This window comes from Bos indicus, chromosome 27, assembly GCF_029378745.1.
Source record: "Bos indicus isolate NIAB-ARS_2022 breed Sahiwal x Tharparkar chromosome 27, NIAB-ARS_B.indTharparkar_mat_pri_1.0, whole genome shotgun sequence".
In the NCBI taxonomy this organism is placed as follows: Eukaryota; Metazoa; Chordata; class Mammalia; order Artiodactyla; family Bovidae; genus Bos; species Bos indicus.
The window spans coordinates 42,088,015-42,100,593 of NC_091786.1; the positions used below are offsets into that span (position 1 = coordinate 42,088,015).

General features: G+C 49.1%; 1 protein-coding gene across 2 annotated transcripts in view; it reads right to left on the reverse strand.

The window, feature by feature from the left end:
- Window positions 1–2,550: 2,550 nt before the first annotated feature.
- UBE2E1 (ubiquitin conjugating enzyme E2 E1) overlaps window positions 2,551–12,579 on the reverse strand; it is a 61,220-nt gene continuing 51,191 nt past the window's right edge. For both annotated transcript variants that reach the window (XM_070781548.1, XM_070781547.1), the window contains 3 exons: window positions 5,803–5,935; window positions 4,273–4,420; window positions 2,551–3,342 (listed from right to left, as the gene is read on the reverse strand). In XM_070781548.1, coding sequence (XP_070637649.1) covers window positions 3,245–3,342; window positions 4,273–4,420; window positions 5,803–5,935 — 379 coding nt within the window. In that variant the 3' untranslated portion in view covers window positions 2,551–3,244. The remainder of the gene's footprint in view (window positions 3,343–4,272; window positions 4,421–5,802; window positions 5,936–12,579) is intronic.

Below are 12,579 nucleotides of genomic sequence, written 5' to 3' on the forward strand. Positions count from 1 at the left end.
AGAGAATCAAACTGAGCGACTAAGCACAGCACACAGCATTTACAAGGATTATATGGGGGGGGGGGGGGGGGCTTCCCTGGTGGTCCAGTGGTTAAGATTCCACGCTCCCCCATGCAGGGGGCACAGGTTCAAGTTCGGGAACTAAGATCCCTCATGCCACAGTGTGGCAGAGAAACCCACAAAAAACCATCCTGCAGTCTGCTCCTCTGCTGAACTCAGCTTGGCTCTGTTAGTGTGCAGCATGACTATGTTCTTTTTAAACATGTAGTGAATGGATATGAACCTCCACTCTGGACCCTACAGCTCCTCCCACTGTGGCTGTAGTTACTTCTCCACGAGAGCCACTTCTCACGTGGAGATACGAGGTTGGTGCAAATGTGATTCGGACTTGTCACCCCAACAGAACAATGAGCTCTTTGAAGGCAGTGACTATCTTAAAATCATTATATATATATATATATATAGCTTTATATTCTCCCTAATCTAAAGAGGGGAGGGGACGTCCCAGGTGGCCCAGTGGCTGAGACTCTGCTCCCAATACAGCAGGGATCCGGGTTCGATCCCTGGTCGGGGAGCTAGCTCCCACATGGAACAACTACAGACCCAGAGCAAACAAATAAATAAATATCAAAAAGGGAGATGCTGTCGGTAAGGGGACAAACTGACACGGTGCCTTGAGAAGGACAGCATCACCTCAGGGTATTCCTGCCAAAGGTGCACAACCTGAATCAAGTCACAAGGCAGCGTGAGAGACTCACATCAAGAGAACAGCTGCAAACCCAGATCTAGGCGCTTCAGGAATGGCGCTGTCGGCAAAGACCACACACAGAGAAAAGGAGCTATCGATGGTTATCACACCAAGTGAAGTGACTCAGAGACAATCTAGTGTCACTAACATGAGGAATCTGAACATGACACAAACGAACGTACAGAACAGGAACAGACTCACAGACTTAGAAAACAAACTACAGTCACCAAAGGGGAAAGGCGGGGAGGGACAGATTAAGTTTAGGGTGAACAGACACTCCTGCATGTAAAACAGGGAACCGACAAGGACCTACTCTCTAGCACAGGGATTGTATTCAATACCTTGTATTAGGTCGGTGCCAATGCAACTGTGGTTTTGGACCGTGAATTTTAAATCATTATAACTAGGCTCAAACACATCTTCATCAATCAAAATAGGAGCCAGTACAATCAACACATTTTTGCCAACAAAAAGTAACTTTGTTTATTCCCCAGAGCATAAAAATCTGGGCTTCGGGATTCCGTGAACTCTGGGAAAGCATTTTCTGCCTCCTGCTGATTGTGAAAGAGTTTTCCCTGCAAGAAGTTGTCGCGATGCTTGAAGTGATAGTCGGTTGGCGAGAGTTCAGGTGAATGTGGTGGATGAGGCAAGAATGTGGGCCACTCTGCGCTACGCGGCGAGTATCGGATGGAGAGAATCGGGCCCTCTCTGAGGACCAGTGCCGGCTGCAGGCATCGCCGTCTTCGGTGCATCTCACCGATTTGCTGAGCGTACTTCTCGGATGGAATGGTTTCACCAGGATTCAGAAAGCTGTAGTGGGTCAGGCCGGCAGGAGACCACCAAACAGTGACCAGGACCTTCTTTTGGTGCAAGTTTGGCTTTGGAAGTGCTTTGCAGCTTCTCAGTCCAACCACTGAGCTGGTCATCGCCAGTTGTGTAAAATCCACTTTTTGTTGCACGTCACTGTTGCACTGGATTGAGAAATTGAGTTTTTGTTTGCAGTCAGCTCATAAGGCACCCATTTACAGAGCCTTTTCACCTTTCCAGTTTGTTTCAAGTGCCAAATCACCATAGAAAGGTTGACTTTGAGTTCTTTGGAAATTTCTTGTGTAGCTGTAAGAGCATCAGCCTCGAAGATCTTCCCAGCTGGCTGTGGTCAGCCTCCGCTGGCCGCCCACCGTGCTCCTCGTCTTCAAGGCCCTCGTCTCCTTTGCAGGACTTCTTGATCCACCCCTGCGCTGTGTTAGCAGCTCCTGGGCCAAGTGTGTCACTGATGTTTCGAGTTGTCTCTGCTGCTCACAACTCATTTTGAGATCGAGTAAGAAAATTGATTTTATTTTTTGTCTAACATCATTTTGTTAGCAAGTAATAAGTCATTCGCAAAAAAAAAAAAAAGTAAATTGAGACATGCACATTAAAATGATGTATCACATAACCACATTTAAGAATGTGTTCCAACATCAAATGGCAAAGCGCAACACTGCAAAACCACAGTTACTTTTGCACCAACCTAATTCTACCACTGCATCTACAAACTGGAAAATGCTTTTAAAAAGATGTAGCAGAACTCTTATCTTTGGAAGAAAATGACTTAGATTATCTAACCTTTTCTAAGGCACCTCAGTAGTTATCCTGCAAGGCTGTTGGATAAATTAAGAGTAACATACCAAGCCCAGTTGGTGCTGGGTAAATGAAACCAACGTGTTCAGTCTGCATTAACTCTAGATTGTTTTAATAGTAAAAGATCTAGCAAGAAGAAAAACTACCAAAAAGGCAGAAGAAAGTAATGAATGCAGCAGTGCTGGTGGTTGTTGTAATATTGTTTATTAGCACAGTAACAAATGCAGACTTGAGTAGTCCACAACATAGAGCCAATCCACTGAGCAACCTACTCCACGCCTGACAGTTAACAGCTTAAGGTATTTTACTACAGGTTTTCAAAAGTCCTGATTCAAACCTCTCTCTCTTCACAATAAAGTAGATTGGCATATAAAATAAAATACATAACTACTCATTTTCTGTATTGGTATCCTATAGCCACGTGTCCATTTTATATATGAGATGACAGTCTCTAAAAGCCGTTAAATATCAATGTTCCCTTTCAAGGAGGGAAAACAAATTCCAATTTTTCAAAACAAAAAAGTGTGTAGTCTTGGAAGGACTTTACATAAATGGCCATGTGTAACCTGTACGAAATTAAGCTGTTTTAAATTTACAGTCTACAAGCAACTGAACCCAAATGTCTATTCTTCTCTGTACTGCATTTCAGCTAATATTGCAGAACTAATGACAGTTTTTAAAAGTTGCTATTACCAATTCTGTCTACTGTAGCAAGATACCTTAAGTTACAACAAAATCTTAGGAAATAAGACTGAATAATATCTGTTATAGAAATACCCTACTCTTTACCAATTCCCACCCTCCCCCACCCCTTCAAAACCATAAGCAGCTCTCTCTGTGACAGACAAGTAATGTGAAGACCTGTGAAAACCCAGTTTATGTAGCGTATCTCTTGGTCCACTGTCGGGCCATTCTGTCGTGCTCTGCTCTGTTGGTCATATACTGAGTGGCAATACTTCCCACCAAGGGGTCGGCTGGAAGAGAAGAATGCACATTACTTTGAGGGAAGGAAAAGGACATTTCAATCTTAGCCAGTAGGTCAGTGCCAGCCTGGGAGAATGTGGACAGGTGGCTGTCATCCAACCCCTCCTCCATTCTGGATGCCTTTCCTTCCAGACTTTCCTCTCCCCCCACCGCAGGGTTTGCTCCTCCGTGTCAGGGTCCAGGAGGCTCATGGCCCTGACTACCGTCAACACCCAGCTCCGTTCACAGGACCACCTTCTGCTCAACGGCACCACGGTCTTGACACTGAACACGGTGAGGCCCTCGAGGCTATTGCAACATCAAACTATTGACCTCTCCACTGTTTACCCAGAAAGGGCCAAAGCTGCCAGGTCGAAACCTGTACTTTCAGTTAAGCAGTGCTTCTCTGAAACCTAAACAGAATCTTTAGTAATTAAATTTGTATTTGGCTTATCTAGAAAAAAATTTAGTTAGAGGAAAATGAAGGTTCAGAAAGCACCACAGTCTGGTCATCACTAAGTATACAGCAGGGAACCACTGTCCAGTTAGGGGCAGCTGTGGGGTGGACCTGCAGGCAGAGGGCAGGTCAGACGCAAAAACACTCACAAGCGTGTCGTTTTAGGAGAACTTCGTGGGAAATATGCAAAAGCAGAATAGAAATAAATAAAGGAGGGAATGACTAAAAATGTAAAAATCTAAGGCAATCTGATGTGAAGCCTGCAGATTAAAACACCTTGTTCCTAGAGCACATCAGCTGGGGAAGCGGCTGCGTTTTTCAACAACTGTTGACTAGATATTTCTTTGAAAAACAATTAAGTTTTTCTCCTTTGAAAGCTTGTACAAAAATAAAATCTGAACTTTAGAAAATCTTAGTTTAATGGAAAAAACCACTATTTCCCAGGTGAGGAGGAATAAAACAAGGTAAACGGCCATAAGCTTACCAGGATTACAGTCTGTGAGAAGTGAGCAGATAGAAAGAAGGACTTTAGAAATGGTTAGTGCTGGGCTCCAATTATCTTTCAAAATGTCCAAGCAAATAACTCCTTGACTGTTAATATTACAATGATAGATTCTTGTCCGAAATGTAACCTAAAAAATAAGGTAGTGTTAAACAAAATTTAAACAGCACAATGAAACTTTTTACTAAAAAACCTTTTCAATGAAATGGCTCTAATTAAAACTTTTAAAGAAAGACATTGGTTTAAAAAAAAAAAGTGAATAAAGTAACAATTTAACTTAAAAAGGCCTGTGTTAAGAGACGATTTAATAAAATTGAGATTAGAAAGTATTCACAGATACAATCTCATTTAAGAAGTAATCACCAACAAAAAGCAAGGTAACTTCAATTTTTCATTTTTTGCCTCTTAAACTGAACTATAGTTGATCTACAAATTTTGTGTTAATCTCCCCTTTTCAGCAAAGTGACTCAATTATACATACATACACACAGACACATAAAAACAGTCTTTTTTTTAAAAAATATTCTTTTCTATTATGGTTTACCCCTGGAGGCTGGATATAGTTCCCTGTATGTTTCTTGAATTCATCTTCAGCAGTTTTAATGTACATATTTTCCTAACGTTTTAGAGTTTGAATAGCTAGTCGTTTGCTGACCTCTTGTGTTAGCTGGTAGAACTACATGGCCTCAAAGCAAACTTCAGCACCTTATTCAAACACCGTAGTGGGAACATGAAGACAAACAGCTTAGCAAACACTGATCACACACCCAAAAGGCTGAAAAATGGATCAGCGGATGCGGTTTGTTTCTGCTCATTTCTGACCTTTACATCAGATCCTGCAGCTGTCTTGCAGGCCTACATCACAGAATTCACTTTAACAGTTTCCGGGGGTGGAGCCAGAAACGGGTAAGGACCACAGCAGCAGGCAAAGCAACATCAGCCACACGAGGGTTGTTTTGTCTGCTCTCTTAGTTCTCACTTGTGAAATACACTGGCTCTGCTTCCGACTCTGAAGAGGCCCTGAGCCTCCCAGGGGACAGTGACTGGCAGCCCCCACCCTGGAGGAGAGCCCGCGCCGGGGTCTGAAGGGCCCGAGGGAGTCCGAGGCTTGGTCGGTAGGAGCGTCTCCAGCTGCCTTGCTCTAAATATGGAGCGCTTCAGGGATCTGCATGTCATCCGCGCCCTGGGGCCACGCTAACAGTCCCTGTACTCGTCCGTGTGTGGAGACCGTGACACTGTTTTTACTGGTTAGAAACTTTTCCTGATGAGTGGGAAATAGGAGATTACTTATGGGGAGATGTGCAGGATTTTAAGCCCCATGGAAACACACTTACTTAGAAATGGTCTTTGCCAGAAGAGGCAGTCAACCCAAAGATGTGTTTTATGTATGTTCAAATGTACTTAAGAGATTTGTCAGGATCTGCTTTTTATGGTTAAAACCCCCATTTTAAAAGCCGGATCCATCTTTCATAGGAATATCTGAACGTCAGCGTCAGTCGGGGAGCCCCTTACCTTTGGAGGCTTGAAGGGGTACTCCGGTGTGAAGGTGATATCGAGGAAGAACACGCCGCCCTCGTACACGGAGCCCGGGGGCCCAAGGATGGTGGACCTCCACTCGTAGATGTTGTCGCCTTTGGGGCCAGCGCTGCGGACAACACACGGCGGTGAGAGGGCGCCGGCAGCCCGGCTCCGGCGGCGCAGCCCGTGAGGGCCCGTCGCTGCACCCGCTCCGGTAATGCAGGCGCTCCGCAGAGCACAGGCCCCCGTCCTCCAGACCCGCGGGTGCGGGCCTCCAACACGTCTCCGTCCAGGAACACGGGGAGGGGCGCCGAAGCCTCCACACCGGCCCGGCTGGGAAGGAGCCAGAAACCCTCTCCTCCGTGCACCGCAGGAAACGCAAACCACACTTACGAGAAACACCTCTCAGCACACAGAGCTCTTCAGAGCCGCGTCACCTCTGGTGAAAGCGTCATTTCTGACCCTCTGAAGGGGGCTCTTCCCCCTTTCTCCATAATCTTAAACAGAAAGGAGTCCCACAGGTCGCAGTTCTCTGAACAGCGTCAACCATGCATGGGCGGCGGGGGACACGACGACCCGACAAGCATGCCGCAGCCGGGCAGCCGGGCGTGGGGGCGCGCGGGCAGGCGGGTCCCGGGACGGCAGAGGCGGGTCGGCCCGGCGCGTTCTTCCCAGAAGCCGCCACGGACCCGCGGGGTCGCCCCACAGGACAGTGACCCGTGTTTCAGAAGGACAGGCGCCTGGAGGCACCCACACCCCCGGGAAACGCGAAGACTGGACGGGCTGGTCCCGTCTCTCCTCCTCTTCCCCGCAGAAGGCGCGTGACAGCAACGAGTTCCGCATACAGGGCACCGCTGCCCTCACACAGGCCGCGGAGCCCACACCCGACGGGAGCCTGAGAGCCGCGCTCTCCGTGGGTGACGCCGTCTGAGGAGGGTTCTGCATGTCGCAGCCGGACAGGAGTGTGCGCGTCAGTGGGAAAGAGAACCGCGTCTGTCTGCAGCCCCACGCGCTGTCAGACGCCACCACCATTCCCGATCACTGTTCTGCTGCTCAGTGCCCAGTAGAGAGAAAGCAGGCGAAATGCGATCCAGACGGCTGTTACCAATCACTGTTGGATTGAGGAGTTCCCTGGCGGTCTAGTGTTTAGGATTTGGTGCTTTTACTGCCACGGCCTGGGTTCCATTCCTGGTTGGAAAACTGAGATCCCAAAAAAGTAGATATGCACATACCCCAGAGTTCTATAGACCCCTGCTACTCAAAACGTGGTCCCTGAACAAAAGCAACATCAGCATCCCCCAAGTGTCTGTTAGAAAAGCAGACTCTGAGGACCCAGACCTACGGCAACAGAATCTGCATCTTAACACAGTCCCCGAACGATGCCTGAGCACATCAGAGTCTGAGAAGGCAGCCTTGGAGAACACAAATGGCAACAAACATCAGCTCCACTTTCCCATCTTCTAACAGATTCAAATGACCTGCTGTGTTCTCTAGGTCTCTCCTTCTCCATCTGTACTTCTTTGCAGTAAAAAAAACAAGTATCAACCCTGGTGATGCTTAGCTCTGTTCAGTCTGTAAGATCAATAACCAAACACAGAACTGAGAAGTGCTTACAGGAAGAGATCTGCCATCAAATCTATGTTCCCTACAAACATATGACTCAAAGTCCATTCTTAATTTACTCTCCTTATGCTAAGAAATTCAAGATGAATATGAGAGAATAGCAGGAATCTTTTCTCAGTTGACCAGAGGGACTCCTCATCCCCCACAATCACTCCCAATAGACATCGCTCCAGAGAATGAAAGCAACCTTCTTGGTGACAGCTACTGAACACATCCAGAGGAATTTTATAAAAACAGACCCCAAAACCATGCTGTTCTGGCACCCCTTCAGAAAACAGTAACCGTCTAGACACAGGGCACCCGGCCGATCTCCTCACGGGCTCACACGGCGGGGCTGCCTGGGGTGCCCTTCAGCACCGTCCCTCGGGAAGAACTTTCAGACCAAGGACCCACCTAAAGGACTGCCCAGGAAAGCTGGGGTCCATGCAGGAGCTCACGTCTGTGTACCCAGGCAGTCACTCTGGAACGGTAAGTCCAAGCAGGGGGCACACTGTCCTGCACAGGAAGGGGAACTCACTCAGACAAACTCAAGTGGAAACCACCACGGTCCACGCCCACCAAGGGAGGGGCCTTCCCACAAAGCCCAAGGCTGGCTGCACCCACACTGAGGACAGCGACCCCCCGTCTCCCGCAGGAGAGCAGCCAGCCTGTCAAAGGCACTCGTGACACTCTCCACGGAGCACGGGCTCATCTGGGCCTGCAGAGCTGGAGAGCTCATTTTTGAAACGTGTTTCCAATCAGAAAAGCCTTGTCTGTGGATTAAACTGCTACAAGCTACGTGGGTGCACAACCTCTCTCACATCAGACTAAGTCTCTACAGAGTAATTTCCTACATACAGTACAGGTTTGTAGGCCTGATAGCAATTAACACCGAATTAGCTGGTCAAAATATATACCACTGTTCAGGATTATATGACAGTGTTTCCAAGTTAGGTGAAATAACAAAACCCCACAAAAGCTCAATCTTGCCCAACTGGCCATCAGCTGTAGTTTTATCTTACATGCTACTGCTTTAGGAAAAAGCAACATCCAGTCCTTCCGGAAATTCACATTCCAATATTGAAAAAACGTAGACACCGAATAAGGACACAACTTTTTAAAGAAAACTATTTTAAGACAATTTGAAAGAGACTCCAGCAGGGACACTGAAAGAACTGCAGGCCTCAGAAATCAAGGCCCTCAGAGGTCCCTTCCTCTCAATGAGGGGCAGCTGAGTTTTTAGAGCTTTTGGTTAACTGAGCCCAGAATCGGGCTTTAACCTCTGAACTACCGGGTAAAGAGTGAGGGCAGGCAGCGAGCATGTGAAATGACGAATTAGCCCCAAATGAAGGGCCTAAAAAAAATCAGATTGCGGAGGACAGGGGGGACAACACATTGGAAGGATCACGGAGAATTAGACAATCAGCACGCCCAGACTCTCAGAGGCCGTGTTCCTATACGGTGTCAAACAGGTAGCTATTCAGGATTAAGGTGGACCAGACAATAGCTCTTTTCTGCAGGAACCAGACAAGCCTGACTTAGAACAATTCTAATTTATTTTTCCCAGAGAAATTGAGAGAAATGGTCTGAGCAGGTCAGGCTCTCAGGCCGTTACCCCTCTATTTCCACTGAAGCAGCCAGAGCCAGGGTATCAGCCTTGGAGCCCTGAGTTTTCAGGTGCGGTGTTCACATTAGCATCTATAAAACTGCTATTCGAGTGAGGACTCCTGACCCCTGAACAACACGAGTTTCAACTGCGGGGGTCCACTTATGCACAGATTTTTTTCAATAGATACACTGGGAAATTTGGGGAGGATCTCTAACAATCTGAAAAAAACTCACAGCCTAATTGCAGAGCCTAGAAATATCAAAAAAATTAAGAAACAGGTATGTCATGAAGGCATAAAACAAACGTAGGTACACATACAACGGGCTTCCCGGGTGCGCTAGTGGTGAGAGCCCGAGCCACCACCAACGCTGGAAGACGCAAGGGACGTGGGTGCAATCCCTGGGTCAGGAAGATCCCCTGCAGGAGGAAACGGCAACCCACTCTGGTGTTCTTGCCTGGAGAATCCCGTGGACAGAGGGGCCTGGCGGGCTACAGTCCAGAGGGTCGCGAAGAGTCAGACTCGACTGAGCCACCTGTATGTATGTATGTATGTATGACTGAGCATACATACAACATACAAAATATATGTTAATCGATGGTTGTTATTGGTAAGGCTTCCGGTCAACAGTAGGCTGTTAGAAGTTTTGGAAGGAGTCCAAAGTTGTACTTGGGACCCCCAATCCCCGCACTGTTCAGGGACTACTGTAAGTAGAAACCAGCGATTAGTCGGGCTCTCCCTGGGGCAGCGGAGCACAGCCCGCTTGTCCACAGAGACGATAGCCGCCCTGCAGGTCAGTGAGAGGCAGCCAGTGGAGACAGAGCCTCCTGTTTAGACTTCGGTGGGTGGGGGTAAGGCACACCTGTTAATACGTGCACCCTCCAGACATTCAGTGCTAACCCTCAACAGCAACAGGGCCACAAGGAGAAGCTACTTACTTACAGGACACCAACATCTTCAAAAAGGAACTTCCCGGGCTCTACTCGGTTCCAAGACAAGACTCTAGAACATACCTCTGGCTACAGAGCCCTCACTGAGGTTTCCCCCCACTCACACTGGCCGTCTGTGCCGCCTCCACACTGCAGGCGGGCGAGCAGGGAGCCGTGGGCAGGGGGCGCAAGGCCCAGCCTTGCCCTTCCAGAGTCAGACGAAGACCTGCCTCAACTGTCTCACAGCAGCGGACTTTCTGGGTCACTTATTATGTGGTGTGAATTCTACAATTATTTTAATTGCATTGTTTAATAAAGCTTTTACTTAATAATTAAAAATTTTCACTGCCCTTGAAAGTACTCCAGTTTGGCTCATTTGTGGCTAATCCACACAGAGGGGATCTGAGACCGCATGCCCGCACCAGGCTGGGGCTGGCCGGCCAGGCTACTGATTCCTCTCCTCCCGCACCCCTCCTGGGCTCTGAGCAAATGCCCCATGCAGCTGCTGCACGTCCTCGGTCCAGCCCCTACCGCTTTCCTCAGCACAGACCCAGGGGGATTTGGAGGACAAACGCGCCTTGAGCTCGAGCTGGCTCTGACACCATCAGGGAAGAAAGCAGAAGAGCAGTATCCCGAGTCCCTGCGGCAGCCCACAGGTCAGAGCTACCCACAGCCCTGAACCACCGTCTGCCTCTTCCCCTCTGCAGCTCTCGCATCTGCACCGTGGAGCTTTCCCGACAGGATGATCTGAGGACAGTCAGTGCAGAAGCAGAGAGAATAGTACAGCTGCTGCCTTAAGTCTGACACTGAAGGAATCTGCAAATACGTAAAACAGTGACCCTCATCTGGGTTTTTGGATTTGGAAAATCAGACTTGCACGTTAACATGTCCTGGGTTATTTCTAAATGAGCTTTTTTTTTTTTTTAATGTTTCAGCTCTAATCTTGAATGCAATAAAAATCCGTAATTATTAACTACATGAACAAAAGCTCTTGCTTATAATAATTTTTAAAGGTATAACGGGGTCCTGAAACTTCTTTAAAAACTTGAGAACTGCTGGGGAAATTATTTTAAAATCATATTAACACAACTGGCTAACCATTAAAACAAGTGTTTGATCTTTAATTTCATCAGGTATTTAAAACAAACAAAACCTTAGAAGTTTGAACAGGAACTGGAAGAAAATATGCGTGAGGGTTTTCTACCTGAGGGTGGGGACATGTCATGCCAAGCCCTGCACAGAGGCCGCCAGCGCCTCCGGGCAGCCCTCAAACCTCGTCTGGGTCAGCTCCCAGCGCTGGGTGGTGCCTGAGAGAGGTTCCTCGTGACTGTCACAGGCAGGAGGTGCGGCAGACGCTCCCTGCAGCGAGCTCACCGCACAATCCACAGACCCCCGACACTCCTCCCCCAGGCGTCTGGTTCCCACCCCTCTGGAAGTGGACCGGGGGCAGCCTGCGGGACTCCCCAAGCTAGGGCCTTTTTAGAGGAGAGGGTCCTGCCTTCCCCCACTGCCACCTGACTGCGGCAGAGACCCTACGGCAGGTGTGGGGGGACCCTGTGCAGAGACCGCATGACAGGTGCGGGGGGACCCTGGGCAGAGACTGCACAGCAGGTGCGGGGGGACCCTGGGCAGAGACCACACAGCAGGCGCAGGACGGGGTAGGGGGAACCCTGTGTAGAGACCGTATGGCTGGCGTGGGGTGGGGGGGACCCTGTATAGAGACCGCACGGCAGGTGTGGGGTGGGGAGACCCTGTGCAGAGACCGCACAGCAGGTGCAGGGGGACCCTGGGCAGAGACCACACAGCAGGCACGGTGGGGGGGGACCCTGTGCAGAGACCATATGGCTGGCGCGGGGTGGTGGGGGGGGAACCCTGTGTAGAGACCGCACGGCTGGTGCGGGGGGCCCGGGCAGCCCCGGCATCCCGCTTGGCCCTTGGTCCCTGACGGGTGGTAACAGGGAGCCTCAGACTCCAGCCCCAGACACACTGCGTGGTGAAGGTGGTTTTGCACCCTTTAGGATGTTCCTGTCAGGCAGGGATAAACTGCAGAAACACCCTCCAACAGCCGCCTCACCACCAGCTGACGGCTGGGTGGGTCGTGTCCCCGGCGCGTCCCGAGACTCTCGCCTGGTGGGCTCTGGCCAGGAGGCATCCTTCGTGGACAGCCCTTCCTTCCCAGACTGACTCCCGCCTCTCCCTCCGTTCCTAACACTACAGAAACGGCTTGCGTTCCAATTCTCAAGGGCCTCCTTCTCGGGGAACCAAAGCTGAGACACCAACGAAGTTACACAGGGAAAGACAACAGATGTGATGACAGCAAAACTGAAGACCCTTCAGAGAAAGAAGTCATGAACAGTTTATCAAGGGTGGGTGCAGAGACCTCCGGTACAAGACAGGGTTAGTACCTCGACTTCAGAAAAACGTTCAAAGTACACAGGCACTAAAAGAAACCCGTGAGGCCAATAAGCAGATTTCCAATCTTATTCAGACTCAAGGAAATGCAAATTCAACACGAGGCACATCTCAGCCTGTAAGGACTGGCAAAGATTCAAATGACTGACTGGCTCCGTGTTAACTGCAGGAGGAACAGGCGCTCTCCTCCACTGCTGTGGACAGCGAGTTGGCAGTCTGTG